Raw genomic sequence first — 16,559 nt, forward strand, 5'->3', positions numbered from 1 at the left:
CAGGACTCCTGAGGCTCAGGGCTCGACAAGGGTTGGGCACCTGTTTTGCCATCAATAACCTGCCTGTGACAGCAATCTCACTGATGTTCCCAATCCTTTCTGACAAGTCTCTCCTCTAGCAGCCAGGGGTTTCTTTGTATCTAAAGATATGGTCTAGGATATATCTAAAGGAATTGAAAACAAGCATTCAAACAGATACTTGTGTGCTGATGTGTATAGCAGCATTATTCATAATAGCCAAAAAGTGGAAACAACCCAAATATTCATCCATGGACAAATAAAATGTGGTACATACACTGGAATATTATCCAAGCATAAAAAGGAATGAAGTGCTGATACACGTTACAACATGGATAAACATTATGCTAAGTGAAATAAACCAGATACAAAAGGAGAAAAAAAAAAATATATATATATATATATATACATATATATATATGGTTTAGGGGAGCCCTCAAAGCACAAGCGTAATACCATTCTCATTTGAAGTCATGGATCAGACAGAAGATACTGAAGTCAAGGTTACAGAGGCCACCACTGATACTGATGTGGAAATTCTGCTCTCTTGACAGGGATACCCTGCTCGGGACCAGGCCCAACGATGTAGGCAAGAGACACAACTTTATAATTAACACAAGCGACCAGGAAACTGTATATACAACAAATCCCAGTTCGGGTGCTGGTAACTTTTCTTCCTCAGTCTGTCTGCCTTTTTGTTCCTTACCTCCCTCTTGCTGAGTCTACAAATTAGAGGGCAAAGTGAATGGATCTTCATCTAGCTTTAGGACTACATAAAACAGAAATTTCTAATACCACAGAATCCCAATGAACTGCTGAGAATCCCCAAAGGACTCAAGGATTTGCTGTATATTCTTCAGGGTCAGAGCTGCGTTCGTGGACACGGAGTATTACACTAAACCTTGCCAGTGTCCACAGGGAAAGCTGAAAACAAAATGAGAATGTTCCAGGAAAGTAGTTTCTACCTTCAAGTGATATAAGATAATGCCAGTGCTCAGAAGGTCGTCATCAATGCCAATTAAATGGGGCAGCTCGGAATCCAAAACAACCCCAATCCCTTCTTTCCTCAGGGCCAGAGTTTGTTCCTGAAATTAGGAGGGAAAGAAAAGGAAAAGGTTACTTTGAGGAAAGAAAACTTCGTATTAGGTTCTCTTTAGAGTGTGAAAATGAACAATGTTTTATTTCTCACCAAGAAAACTGCAAGAAAAATGGATTGTAAGCTTAATGTTGAAATCCTGGCATATGGTGGGCAAAGTGAGCTTGGAACAAGCAAAAAGCTCATAAAATGAAATGAGTTTATTGCCTGATACAGATTCATATATATACATATATATGTATATATATGAATAGACACATGCACACACACATATATATGAAGCTAAGCTCAAACCCTGCCTTCTTTAGGAAAGGTTCTAAGACCACTAGACCAGAAAGCAATCTTTCTCCCTCTTCAGAACCTTTATTTCACTTAATACGTAGAAGTCTCCTGACTTGTTGGTTCTTCTTTCCAGTTACTAGGGTCAAACTGCACATAGCCCTGAAAGCAACCCTTTCCTGTGCATTCGCTACCGTGCACCAGAGATACCTGACCCCCTGTGCCCTGCATCACCTTCTATCCACTGATCATTCCCACCTACACACAAATATGCTACAGCGCTCCCATCAACCGCCACCACCACCACCTCCCTTGGCCCTGCATCTCCCTCCAGCTGCCATCAATTTCTCTGTGCCCCTTTAGAGAAAACCACCTCCAAAGAGTTCCCTACTTGTGGTCCTCTAGTTTCCCCCCTCCGGCTCTCTCTTGAACCCACTTCCATGGAGTCTTTCATCCCAGGGACTCTAGTGTCTACAGTCACTCCCTTGATGATCTCATCCCGACTCCTGACTTTACCTGCAATCTACACAGTTGTCCCTGGGTATCCATGGGGGATTGGTTCCAGGACCCCTGCGGATACCAAAATCCAAGGATGCTCAAGTCCCTTATATAAAAGGACATAATTTGCATATATCCTACGCACATCCTCCCCTATATTTTCAATCATCTCTAGATTACTTATAATACCTAATACAACATAAATGCTATGTAAATAGTTGCAAACATAGTGAAAATGCTATGTAAATATTTGCTGGAGCATGGCAAATTCAAGTTTTGCTTTTGAGAACTATCTGAAATTTTTTTTCTCTGAATATTTGTGATCGGTGGTCGGTTGAATCTGTGGATGTGGAACCCGCAGATACGGAGGGCTTGACTGCATGCCGACAACTCTCAAATCTAAATCTCCAGGCAGACCTCTCCCTTAAAACTCCATCCTCGTGTATATAAACCTGCCTACCTCGGTATACCTGTGGGGCTACCAAGCAGGCAGCTCAAACTTAACACCTGGAAAGACCAGCCCTCATGCCCCCTGCCTCCCAAACCTGCACACTAGCCCTTCTCGGTAAACACCAATCTTCCTTACAGTTGCTTGGACCAAAAATCAGGCTGTCCTTTGCTCCTTTCTCTAAACCCTACGGCACTCGGTATTGACTCCACCTTCAAAATATGTCCCCAATTTGACGACAAACCACTGCACCACATTGCTGCCTGCACCCAAGCATCACCACCCTCACCAGGATGGCCTCGGTAATCCTGGCCACACCCATTCATGCCCCAGCCAGAGTCCACGCTCTCCCTAGCAGCCAGACAGACGGCAGGGCAGGCCACTCCTTTTCTCGGGTCAATTACACGGCCTCCTCTTCTCTGAGTAAAACCCAAAGTCTCTGCAAGGGTCTACAAAACTCCAAGTGACCTCACCCCTTGCTGACCTCCTGCCGCTTGCCCCCCGCTCACTCCTCTCCCGGAACCCCGGCTCCTTGCTGTTCCTCAAACTTGCCAGCCGGCCCTCACCTCAGGGCTTTGGTCGTTGCTGTTTGCTCTGTTCCTGTCTACTCCTTCTCTTCCCCTAGAGCAGGGCTTCCCAACCTTGGCACCACTGACATTTTGGAGCAGATGATTCTGCATTGTGGGGGGCTGCCCTGGGCACTGGAGGATATTTAGAGCATCCCTGGCCTCTACCCACCAGATGCCAGTAACACACATCCCTCCTCCGAGGTTGTGACAATCAAAGATGCCTCCAGACACCGACAAGTGTCCCCTGGGGAACAAAATATGCCCCAGTTGTGAAGAACTGCCTTCAATTCATACGTAAGTCGGCCCTCATTTCCTCTGCTCAGAAGCCACCCTCCCCATCACCCCATACAAGAGAGCAGTCAGCAACCTCTCTTGTCCTGATTTGTTTCTCTCTTAGCAATTATCACTCTATGATATGTTATATACAAGTTTATCACTTGTCTCCTGACTAGAATGTAACCCAGTGCCTTATTTCGTGTCTGACACAGAGGAGCTCCTCAATTAATATCTGTCAAGTGAATGAATGAGTGGGTAGATACTCAGAGTTCAGAGAAATGCAGGAAGGAAGGTCAAGAGCAACCTCGCAAGGAAGAGACTGAGAGACCCTTCACCATCAGGCCCATCTGCCCTAAGACAAAAGAAACCCTCAAAAACCAGGCTTTGAGGCAATTCCCAGGTGGAAAGCAGACAAACCCCAGAAGAGTGAAGGTGAAAACTCCAGCCTTGAGGTTGGGCTGTGCTGAGTGGAGACTGGGGCCCATCCAAGAGCAGGACACTGTGCTCTGTGACCACAGGCTGATGGAAGCAGCAGAGGAGACAGCCCCGTGCTGCTAACGGGGGCTCCGGGTCAGGGATGCTCCGAGCGAGCCTCTTCCTCACCCACTCCTGCAACGGGACACACTGAGCACAGCACAGCTCTGGACTCCAAAGCCCGGAGCTGCCCGAAACAAAACTGGAACTCTTCACATTCCTGGATCAAATAAATGGATTCTGTATCATTCAAATATTAAAATAGTCTTCAAAGCCTGCCATTCCCTAGCTGAAGAATTCAGAACCTCACAACCTTGCAGACAAGGGGCCCCTGGGAGGTTCTGGGCAAGGGCAGGGGAGAGAGAGAAGTCCCCAGCCTTCACCTCTGCAGACACTGGGGCCTCCACCGCACACACGCGGAGTTGGAGTCGGGCCAGAGGGCAATGGAGCGGAGTAAGGAAAAAAGATGGTTTAAAAAATAAATAAATAAAAATCACCACTTGAGGGAAAGCAATTTAATTTAACAACCATTAAATAGATATGCAGAGAAAATGACCAATGCATAACTTAAATTCAAGAAAAGGAAATGAAGCGTATCACTGTTCTTCAATTACTTCTCTTATCAGACGGGCTTCCTCTCCGGGGCCCAGAACCTCAGGCTAGGAGGCCGGAGACTTCGTTCATCCTGATATGCTACACCAAGGCCCTTGCAAATCCTGGCGAAAATGAGCCCTCTAAATAAACCAACCCCGACTCCTGCCTCTCCGATACTGGTAGAATTCGTGCTTTTCCTCTTGCCCATAGAGCTCAAACAGAAGTGGAAAGTCTGTGATTTTTCTTTTTAAAGATATATATTACACTGGAGAATTTAATCATACAGCCCCATCTCACGCAACAAGGCCTGCTAGCTCTGAACTGTGACAGCGCTGCACACACGGTAGGTGGCTCCCGGCCATGGATTGCTCCAGGCTTCCAGATCCATGTGAAAAGGAGAGGGACTGTTTCTCCTAAGTCCAGAGACATATGTATTTTCCCTCTGCATAAAAGTGGACAATAACCCAAAAGGGGGTGGGGGGAGGCAGTATTTTAAACTCTAACAGCTCCCACTCAAACTAGAGAAACTGTTTTGGACTACATCCCAGTTTAGTTTGATATTCTTTTTTTTTTTTTTTTTTTTTTAACCCATTGAAAAGCACTTTTTCTTCCTTCCTTAAAATAAGTCTCATAGACTTAGAAAATCATTTGAAATTCATTAACTTCAGAGCCATCAGGTCAAAAGCATTACTTGTCCCCACCCATCCCCAACACACACACACACACACACACACACTTCCATACATAGAATGGGTAAAACCTGAATTAAGAGAAAGTCTCTCAGGATTGGGAATGGGGGCATATGAATTTATGATTAATGCTGCCCTAAAGCTCTATGACATTCAAGCTGCATTCACTATATGATATTATAAAAGTGTCACCTCATAAAACTAAAAACGGGGGTTTAAATCATTGTTCGAGTGAAAAAGTAATTTCAGACAAAAATATCTATCACTTATAAAATATTTATTGAGTGGCACCTACTGTTATACATAACTGATGAAATACCTCTTTGATAAGATGGAATATTTAACAGAGCAGAGCTGGGGATCCCTTTCCCAACTCCAGGCACACGGGGTCCCAAAGAAAGAAAGTGGTCAAATATGTATAGCTGCACATATTTTGTATTCAAACAAAGCTTTTGGCAACCAATATTTGTATAAAAAGGAAACTACCGCCTGACGAAAAGTATAAAAAGACAGCATCCACTCAAACATTATGTTCATCACATTTCCAAAAATATGTTCAGTAAGTTTTTTTCAACCCCTAAATCTAAAACCTGTGTCGAGGGCTGAAACGGTGGCAGCAAATCCTCTGGCACATGCCGGCGGTTCAGGTGAGTGGCAGGCAGGACTGCCCAGATCAAAGGGAGAAGCCACAAGGGCCTGGTTCATTGGGCGTGTCCCGTATAACCCCCATCCCCCTTCATTAGACTCTGCAGGAATCCTCCCTCTTTTCATCACAATATCGCATCCTTAAAATCCAGCACTGGGGACTTCCCTGGTGGTGCAGTGGTTAAGAATCCGCCTGCCAGTGCAGGGGACATGGGTTCGAGCCCTGGTCCGGGAAGCTCCCACATGCTGTGGAGCAACTAAGACCGTGCACCACAACTACTGAGCCTGCGCTCTAGAGCCCGGAAGCCACAACTACTGAGCCCGCACGCCACAACTACTGAAGCCCACGCGACTAGAGCCCACGCTCTGCAACATGAGAAGCCACCGCAATGAGAAGCCTGAGCACCGCAACAAAGAGTAGCCCCCGCTCGCCGCAACTACAGAGAAGCCTGTGTGCAGCAGTGAAGACCCCACGCAGCCCCCCAAAATTAATTAATTTAAAAAACAAACAAACAAATATCCAGCACTGTGTCTGTCAAGATGCAACAACCTTCCTGAACAGGTGAAAATCAAGACAAAAACTTGTCAATAAGAAGCCTATGTTTCCCTTTCAAGAAGCCTTCCTGAGAGCTAGATCTTGCTTGGAAAATACTGGGAAAATTTTGGCGACGTGTCTGCCCCACCTGAACTAAGAGTTCTCAAAGGGCAGAAACTGTGCTTCCTCACACGGAGTACATGGGGGGAATGTGGCTGCACCAGGCACAGAGCAGTCACTCAAGAAGTGCTGATTATTCGGCACTGTAAGTTATAAGTGATTTTACATGAATTTTTGTTGTTATTGTTAGCCAAGAATTAAAAGTCAGAATTTTTCTGGTGGAAACTCAGTCTATTGAAGAATCATGTGCTTCCCTAACTAGGAGAGTTGTATGGAGTTGCCTCACAGCAGAAAGAGCACTTAACTTCTGCAAACCCAAGTCCCACAACACTGATCAGAAGAGGAGGGGTCACCACAGCCAGGGCTTAGAGCACCTGCCCAGTGTGGGTATGAGGAGGAGGGAGGGGGTCAGGCAGACAGAAAGACTTTCATAAAAAATGAAATTATCCTTCCTCTAGCATAAATGCTTTTTAATTTTAAAAAAATGTGTATGTGACTTCATTTTAATTTAACAGAAGGAAAAGCAACTGAAGTATTTGTTGAATTTCAACCAAATGTTTCTTCACTACAACAGACACTTCCTAAAATATGCTTCTAAGTTAAGACATTACGAAACACATGTCGAGGTTGACAGCACTGTGTCTGCATTTTTTCCCTATGTGTTTTGGTTTTAAGTACCATTCCCCAAGCTTATAGATGTCTGAGAATATCCACCTTCTGCCCTTGCACGTGAACGACATCTTAGCTGTGTCACTCTGGGTTGTGTTCATACCTCCTCTCACTCAGAATGCTGAGGAGGTAGTTGGCTCCACTCTCTTCAGAAATTTAAATGCTGCACTAAGGAAATATGAAGCTAGTCTGACTTTTGGTCTATGGCAGATAATTTGGTTTTCTGCCTGGATGTCTGAAGATTTTTTCCTTTACCTTTGAAATTCAATAGCTTAATTAGGATAAGTATTGGCATTAAACATTCTGTTCTCTGAATTTTCCCCTAACACGATACATTCTTCTGATCTGCAGACTCAGTTCTTTTGTTTGTTTCTTTTTCATTTCCTGAAAGTTACCTTCTTTTATATTCCATTTTCTGTTTCATATGTTGACTGTCTACTTCAGGGATGCCAATTATCCTTATAGTACACATTGTCTTTTCATCTTTTAGCTTCTGATTGCTTTAATGTCATGATCACTTCACTTGTGTTCACTGAGACTATCAAGCCTTTAATTTTTAGTAATTTGATTTCAGTGGCATCTGTTCTTTCCTTTGGTATTTCTAATTTTATTTATTGGTCCTGCAATGGTTGCTGTTTAGGACCTCAGTCTTTCTGTAGATCTGCAAAATCTCTCTTTTTTCATCTCATTCTCCTTTAATCATCTTGCTGTGTTTACTGAATTCACATTTTTCATTAACTTGTTCCACAGAATGAAACAACTGTAAGGACTTCCCTTCTGTGCCTTGAGGTATGTTTTCATCTAGCTCTGGATGTTTCGTCTTTTACATGTTATATCCCCTTTTTTTCTTTCTCTTTGCCTATCCATCTGTCCGTCTATCCATCCATCCATCGCACTTACGTTTATATAACCGCCTTACTTTTTTTCCTTCATCTGTGTGTGCTCAGGTGTATCTGTCCGGAAATTCTGCTGCTCTAACACAGGATGGGCAACTCCTTGACTCTTTTCCTACTGTTGCCCCATCTGTGATCTTTCTTGTTTGAAGACTGAGTGGGTCTGTGTTCTATCCACCCTTCTCTAGCCAGATTGAGTGACAGGGCCAGGAGGTCTCAACTGAGGCACGGTAAAGGCTTTGTTCTAATTCCTGGGCTCTGGCCTCTCTTAACAAAGGTCATTAAATATCCTCCACCGGGCGCCTTCCTCCTGCCTGAGAGGAGAGCCCACTGCAGTGGGAACACTGGCTCTCAGGTTCCCTGGTCTCAGAGACTCAGCTCTGCTTTCCTCTTCATCCCAGTTGCCGCCAGCAGCCATTTCTATGATTCCTCCACAAGAAGAAGAAAATCACCGTGTTCCTCCCCAGATCTGAGGGTGTGGGGGGAGGGCTTCTAGAGTCCTCACTGACTCAGCTCCTGAGGTGCAGGCCTAGGAACCCCACCCCGGCCTCCCCTCCTCAGCGGACAGCTCACGGCCCTCTTCATCCGCTTCCTGTCAGTGAGTTCGTGGAGGTGTTTCTGCTGCGGGGTGGGATGTTTGCTTTTCATTATGATCTCTTCATTTCTTTGAAATGTGTGATGTCACCTCCAATGCCTATTCTCCAAAGTCAAGAACAGGTATTCAGCTGGCTACAAAAAGGAAGAAAACAAGGGTGCCCCAGGTTTGGGGGGAGGGGTCTCGAGCAAAGGGACGGTGACAGAAAACATGGGCACATACACAAGGGACCATTGGACATTCATTTAACTGACAGACCTGGTCCAGAAAGCCAGGCCGATGGTCATTATTCGATTCAGAAACCAGGAAGGCACTGAGAATTTTGAAAACAGGAACTGGCCGATACTCAGAAGATGAACCTGGCAAGGAAGTGCGGGATGACCAGGAATAGAGGGAAGAGGGAGGCGGAACTGGGAAGGAAGGAATAGCTTGGTGGACGCTATGCAACAGTTTAGACTGATGAACCTTCAGTAAAGACACCCTTCTCAACTGTTTTACATACTCCTCTTAATGAGAAATAAGGAAACTGGGGCGTTTGCAAGAGTTGAAGAAGTCTGATAAATATCAGAAAGGTTTTTATTGCTAGGAAAACAAAATCCTGACGGTTCCCAGTAACACTTTCCAGACAGCTCACCAAGTGGATATTGTTGACATAAAAAATCGCTCACCAATTTGACTAGCAAGTGTTGTCAAGTAATTTGCATGTTTCTTTTATAATATACAAATGGTAAGTAGTCATTGTCAATGCAAACCAATTAGCTCTGAAATCCTGAAAGTACATACATTGGCATTCACCCAGAAGCTACAGTTTCTCGCACATTCTCGTGCACAAAGAAAGACTCCTGTCCATCTAACAGAGGAAGGAAACAGCCACCAAGATTACCAGAGAGTCGATGAAGCTGTGCTTCAACCACCATCCCACCTGCCTCCACCCTTTGTTCATGTAACCTGAGCCAGTGGTGATGAAAAGGAATAAGGATCTCCCCTTCACTTTCCTCCAGGAAACAACTTTTTATTCTTGCTATGCTCCCAGAGAGCACGGTGAGGTGAAGAAAAACAACATTTGCTGGCTAGAAGCATGTTCCATGTCTCTGCAAGGCTGACTGGTAACATGTAAGCCTTCGTGTGACAGCTCTATGAATGCTCTCGGAATGGTAAAAGATTTTCTTAAATTACAAACACAGGGAAGGGAAAGAACAGTCTGTGAGAGTTCAGGACTGGAAATCTACCTACACTGAAAAGCTCTGGCAGGTACCACAGACCCAGAGAGGCCAGGGAGGACCAGGAATCATCAACCTTCATCAGAATGAGGATTAAGGAAGGAGAGGGTTCTGGTGAGAAGGCAGAATTAGCAATCCACAGGTTGAAAAAAGAAAGGAAGGATCAAGTGGGTCAACCTAGAAGTCACCCTGTTCTTCTCCTTGCCTCTAACCCCACAGCCAACCATCAGCATGTCTACCCGCATGGCAGCAAAATCATCCAGGACCTTCCGTCTCCACCGCCACTGCCACCACCACCTCCTGCCTAGTCTCTGACACCCCCCAACTGTTCTGCTGCTTCCTCTCTTGCCAGCCTACGGTCTGTTCTTCATGCGACAGCCAGAGCCTTCTTTCCAGAAGTCAAGAGGTCACACACAAAACTCTACAATATTCTCATGCGTTTGGAATAAAGTGGCACCGGCAGCTCACTTCGTCTGGCCCCTACCCACCTCTCCAACCTCACCCCCTCTACTCTCCACACGACTCCCAACGCTCCAGCCACAGCGGCTTCCTCATTCCCACTGCAGGGCCTTTGCACACGCTGTCCCCGCTTCCCTTGGAAAGTCTCCCCTAAATCTCGTGGCCGGGCCCTTCTTGTCAGTCAGCTCTTACCACACATGCTGCCTGCTCTCTAAAGATCAAAGACACCAGTAAGGTGGACAAGGTCCTTGCTCACGTAAAGCTCACCTCCTAGAGAGGAAGCACACCCCTCCTCCTGCCCCGCCTCCCAGGGACATTCCACCACTCCACCTGGCTTGCTGTTTTCAGAGCACTCCAGTCTATCAAAATTATGTACTAGTGTATTGTCTGTCTGCTCCTCCAGAAAGCAAATAGTGGGTCCAGGACAACACATCAAGCCCAGGGAATGAGAGAGCAGGCTGGGGTCAGTGAAAGGCAAACTACCGCTCTGATGCCAGGGCTGAGACTGTCTCCCATCAGTCCTATTTGTACGTTCCCTGCCAGGCAAAAGCAGCTCCTGAACCTCAAAAGAATGCTTAAAATGGCCAGAATAAGTCAGAAGCTTATAAGGGAATGTTGTTTACATATGAATGGATTCCAAAAGATAATCATCATAAATAATTTAACAAATGTCCACAACATCTGTACCTAGCTAGCATCAGGAAGTTGATAGCAGATTGGCACCTATTACATCATAAAAACTGAAGTAGGAATGCAAAAGCCTTGCTTTTTACAAGACTTTCAAACAATCCACATTACAGTACCTGCGGTCAAAAGAGACACACTTAGAACAGATGGAGAACAGTCCCGGACTCACCGGGGCAGAAACAGGAAGGGAAGAACCCGACCACCTCCTCACCTCCCCAGTACCAGCAAGCCGATATTTCCTGGCATTGATGGAAGTCAGCCCCTAAACAGCAAATAGAATTAATAGTGTCCTTTTAATGAACAGAAGCTCTTGGGGCAGTTCAATTGCCACTACACCTCCCACTGCAGAAACATCATTCTTTATTTAACGCTAAACAGCTAACTGCTGGCAGGCAGTTCAGAGAGATGCTATGTACATCTTTCTGATGAAACAGTCCTCCGCTGGCTGAGCAAATCACCCAGATGTCGGTATTTAAATTATGCAAAATGCATAATACCAATTAAAGAAATTACGTGTGAAAATATGCAAGAGCAAATTTCCTCACATTAATATTTAACTAGACTTTTCAAGTGGAGCAGGATCTTGTGAACACAAGTACTTTGGTATATTTGACCTAAATGGAAGCCCAAAATACTCAGGAAGGTTCACCAGAAGGTTCTACAAGGGCATTTTTATACAGTACAAACTTAACCCAAGGTAAGAAAGCAGAGTGAAAGGATCACTTTAAGTGGTGTGTTGTAACCCAGAAAGCTTCAATCTGACATTGGCCTTAAACTTCGGTCTTGTAAAGCTGGCTTACTCTTGTTTCTTACCCACAGAAATACGTCACACTTGTCTTCGCCTCCAGCCTCTGCTCAAGGGATAATGGCTTCTTGGGACAGCTTTCTAGTTCTTTCCCCTCCTGAATCTTACCCATCCTTCCCCTCCCTGGGGAAACACGTAGAGCCACGGGGGACCCTTCCTCTCAATGACCACAGTTACCTGGCCTGATCACCCGCATCTTAGTCAATAATGACGAGTGCCTTTATATCCATACACTGCTTGTTTTAACTGCTAAACCAGTAGGTCACTCAAGGAGTTTCTAAAACACCATGCCTGAGCCCTGCACTGGTCCTTTAAATAAGCATCCCATTTAAAGATGGACCCGGGTATGGGTATTTATTTAAGCTCCCAGGTATTTCACATCCATAATTTTCTGTATCCCCCAAAGGACTGACACCTCTGTTCTGCTGGGTGCACTCTGAGGATGCCCAAAGGGTAAGTGCTACAGTTTATCCTCCAGCCAGCTTCTTCTACAACTCATTCAGCGCACACTTATGAGCATCTGCTACTACTTGCCAGGTAAACTTAAAACTGTCTGCTAGGTTACATAGAAGATGACTTCAATTTCTGTTTAAAATGTGCATGAAGGGTATATATACATTTGATTCGAGCGTGTGTGTGTGTGTGTGTGTGTGTGTGTGTGTGTGTGTGTGTGTGTGTGAGCTTGGGCTGCCACAACAAAATACCAGAGACTATATGGCACAGACAACAGAAATTAATTTTCCACAGTTCTAGGTGCTGGGAAGTCCAAGATCAAGATGTCAGCAAGGTAAGATTTATTCTGAGGCCTCTTCTCTTGGCCTGTAGGAGGCCACCATCTCACTGTGTGCTTACGTGGCCTTTCCTGGGTGTGTGCACACAATGGGGGAGAGAGAATGATAAGGCTACAGGCCTTTTGGATTAGGATCCTATCCTTATAACTTCACTTAACCTTACCTTAATTTCCTCCTAAATGCTCTATCTCTAAATACAGTCACACTGAGGATCACGGTTTCAACATATGAATTTTGGAGGGAAACAGTACAGTCCACAGCAGGGTGTATGTGTGTCTAATATATACATCATACACTTATAAATGCAGAATATATCATAAATACAATAATTATACATGAGAAAGAGAGAAAAGACAAACAGAGAGATACTGAGCGTAACAGAGACATCGCAAATTAGTAATAGAGATTATTAACTCTGGGTAGTTTTTTTCTTTATATTTTTTCACGTCCCAAATTTTCTATAACAAACACACTTGTAAGTAAAATAATACAGGTAATAAGATTTTTTAAATAAAATAAAGGAACATACTTCCATATGAAATTTTTAAAACTTATTCCACTTAATTTATTCCAATTTATTTTATTTAAAATATATTTTACACACTCTCAAGTAATCTCCAAGGCTGAGTTTTATTGTATGTTATATAACATTCTGAAGATGGAATTCTAAAATGATGAAACAAAAATGCATCAGCCAAAACTGAAAGCCCAGAAACCATTTCTCCAAAAGCCCACAGCTAACATCATATTCAATAGTGAAAAGCTAATAGCTTTTCCTCTAAGATCAGGAACAAGACAAGGAAAAAGAAATAAAAGGCATCCAAATTGGAAAGAAAGAAGTAAAACTGTCTCTATCTGCAAATGACATGACATTATATATAGAAAACACTAAAAACGCCACTGAAGACGTGTTATAGCTAGTAAATAAACTCAGTAAAATTTCAGGACACAAAATCAATATATAAAAATAAGTTGCATTTCTATACCCTAATAACAAACTATCAGAAAGAGAAAGTAAGAAAACCATGCCATTTACCTTGCATCAAAAAGGACAAATTAACTAAGAATAAATTTAACCAAGGAGGTGAAAGACCTGTACACTGAAAACTACTGATGAAAAAACTGAAGATATAAATAAACAAAAAGATATCCCATGCTTGTGGATGGAAGAATATTATTAAAATTAAAAGGTCCATTCCAACCAAAGCAATCTTCAGAGGCAATGCAATTCCTATCAAAATTCTAATGGCATTTTTCATAGAAATAGAAAAAACAATCCTAAAATTTGTATGGAACCACAGAAGACCAAATAGCCAAAGCAATCTTGAGAAAGAAGAACAAAGCTAAAGAAGGCATTATGTTTCCTGATATCAAACTATATCACAAAGCTATAGCAATCAAAACAGTATGGTATTGGCATAAAAACACACACTTAGATCAATGGAACAGAATAGAGAGCCCTGAAATAAACCCACGCACATATGGTTAATTAATTTATGACAAAGGCACCAAGAATATGAAATGAGGAAAAGACAGTCTCTTCAATAAATGGTGTTGGGAAAACTGGACAGTCACATGCAGAAAAATAAAACTAGACCCGTATTTTACATCATATACAAAAATAAGCTCTAAAGACAAACATAAGACCTAAAACCATAAAACTCCTAAAAGAAAGCACAGAGGATAAACTCCTCAACAACAGTCCTGGCATGATTTTTTGGATATGACAACCAAAAGCAAAGGCAACAAAAGCAAAAGCTCAAGATTTCACCACGTTACTCAGAACAGCATGTAACTTAAAATTTATGAACTGTTTATATCTGGAATTTTCACTGTAATATTTTCAGACTGAGGTTGACCGCAGGTACTGAACCTGTAGAAAGCAAAATTGCAGATAAGGCAGGACTACTCTACATGAAAAGGTGCTCAGCATCACTAATCATCAGGGAAATGCAAATCAAAACCTCAATGAGATCACCTCAAACTTGTCAGAATGGCTACTATCAAAAATAAACAAGAAAAAATACAATAAAACAAGTGTTGGTGAAGATGTGAAGAAAAGGGAACCCTTGTGCACTGTTCATGGGAATGTAAATTGGTGCAGTCACTATTGAAAACAGTACAGAGGGTCCTCAAAAAATTAAAAATAGAACTACCATCTGATCCAGCAATTCCACTCTTGGATATTTATCTGAAGGAAATGAAAACAGGGTCTTAAAAAACATCTGAAGCCCATATTCACCGCAGTATTATTTATAATAGCCAAGATATGGAAACAACCTAATTGACCATCAGCAGATGAAGGGATAAAGAAAATGTGATAGACAGACACATAGACAGATAAATGCGCGCGCATGCGCGCGCGCGCACACACACACACACACACACACACTGGACTACTATTGGCCATAAAAAGAAGGAAATTTTGCCATCAGCAACAACACGTATGGACCTTGAGGGCAGTATGCTAAGTGAAATAAGTCAGAACGAGAAAGACAAATACTACATGATGTCACTTATAAGTGAAATCTAAACAAACCCAAGTAATAGATACAGAGATCAGACTGGTGGTTGCCAAAGGTGGGGGTGGGGGTGAGGTGAAATGCATGATGGCGGTCAAAGGGTGCGAGCGTGCAGTTATAAAATAAATACGTTGCAGGAATGTAATGTGCAGCCTGATGACTAAAGTTAACAATACTGTGTCACGTAATGGGAAGTTGCTAACAGAGTAAACCCTAAAAACTCTCATCACAAGAAGAATGTGTACCCAAGTGAGGCGACGGATGATAGCTAAACTTACTGTGCTGCTCACTTTGCAATAATACATATATCAAAATCACTATCTGTACACCTAAATAATACAGTGTTTCTGAATCAACTGTATCTCAATAAAACTGGGGGGAAAACAAGCAAACAAAAACCAAACAAACAAAAAGGAAAATCTGCAGGTGTCCAGAAGCCAAAGAAACTTTCAGCCTCCAGAAAGGAGGCATAGAGGGGACTTACCTTAACATAATAAAGGCCATATATGACAAACCCAGAGCCAACATCATTCTCAACGGTGAAAAACTGAAACCATTTTCACTAAGATCAGGAACGAGACAAGGTTGCCCAGTCTCACCACTATTATTTAACATAGTTTTGGAAGTTTTAGCCACAGCAATCAGAGAAGAAAGAGAAATAAAAGGAATCCAAATAGGAAAAGAAGAAGTAAAACTGTCACTGTTTGCAGATGACATGATACTATACATAGAGAATCATAAAGATGCTACCAGAAAACTAGTAGAGCTAATCAATGAATCTGGTAGACTAGCAGGATATAAAATTAATGCACAGAAATCTCTTGCATTCCTATACGGAATGATGAAAAATCCGAAAGAGAAATTAAGGAAACACTCCCATTTACCACTTCAACAAAAAGAATAATATACCTAAGAATAAACCTACCTAAGGAGATAAAAGACCTGTATGCAGAAAACTGTAAGACACTGATGAAAGAAATTAAAGATGATACAAACAGATGCAGAGATATACCATGTTCTTGGACTGGAAGAATCAACATTGTGAAAATGACTATACTACCCAAAGCAATCTACAGATTCAATGCAATCCCTATCAAACTACCAGAGGCATTTTTCACAGAACTAGAACAAAAAATTTCACAATTTGTATGGAAACACAAAAGACCCCAAATAGCCAAAGCAATCTTGAGAAAGAAAAACGGAGTTGGAGGAATCAGGCTCCCTGACCTCAGACTACACTACAAAACTACAGTAATCAAGACAGTATGGTACTGGTACAAAAACAGAAATACAGATCAATGGAACAGGATAGAAAGCCCAGAGATAAACCCACGCACATATGGTCACCTTATCTTTGATAAAGGAGGCAAGAATATACAGTGGAGAAAAGACAGCCTCTTCAGTAAGTGGTGCTGGGAAAACTGGACAGCTACATGTAAAAGTATGAAATTAGAACACTCCCTAACACCATACACAAAAATAAACTCAAAATGGATTAAAGACCTAAATGTAAGGCCAGACACTATAAAACTATTAGAGGGAAACATAGGCAAAACACTCTTGGACATAAATCACAGCAAGATCCTTTTTGACCCACCTCATAGAGAAATGGAAATAAAAAGAAAAATAAACAAATGAGACCTAATGAAACTTAAAAGCTTTTGCACAGCAAAGAAA

At 42.7% G+C, this 16,559-nt stretch overlaps 1 protein-coding gene across 1 annotated transcript in view; it reads right to left on the minus strand.

Moving 5' to 3' along the window:
• KIF16B (kinesin family member 16B) overlaps positions 1-16,559 on the minus strand; it is a 293,074-nt gene that overhangs the window by 156,471 nt on the left and 120,044 nt on the right. Inside the window, exon 13 of the mRNA XM_024123350.3 lies at positions 984-1,103. Coding sequence (XP_023979118.2) covers positions 984-1,103 — 120 coding nt within the window. The remainder of the gene's footprint in view (positions 1-983; positions 1,104-16,559) is intronic.

Source organism: Physeter macrocephalus, chromosome 14 (genome assembly GCF_002837175.3).
Source record: "Physeter macrocephalus isolate SW-GA chromosome 14, ASM283717v5, whole genome shotgun sequence".
In the NCBI taxonomy this organism is placed as follows: Eukaryota; Metazoa; Chordata; class Mammalia; order Artiodactyla; family Physeteridae; genus Physeter; species Physeter macrocephalus.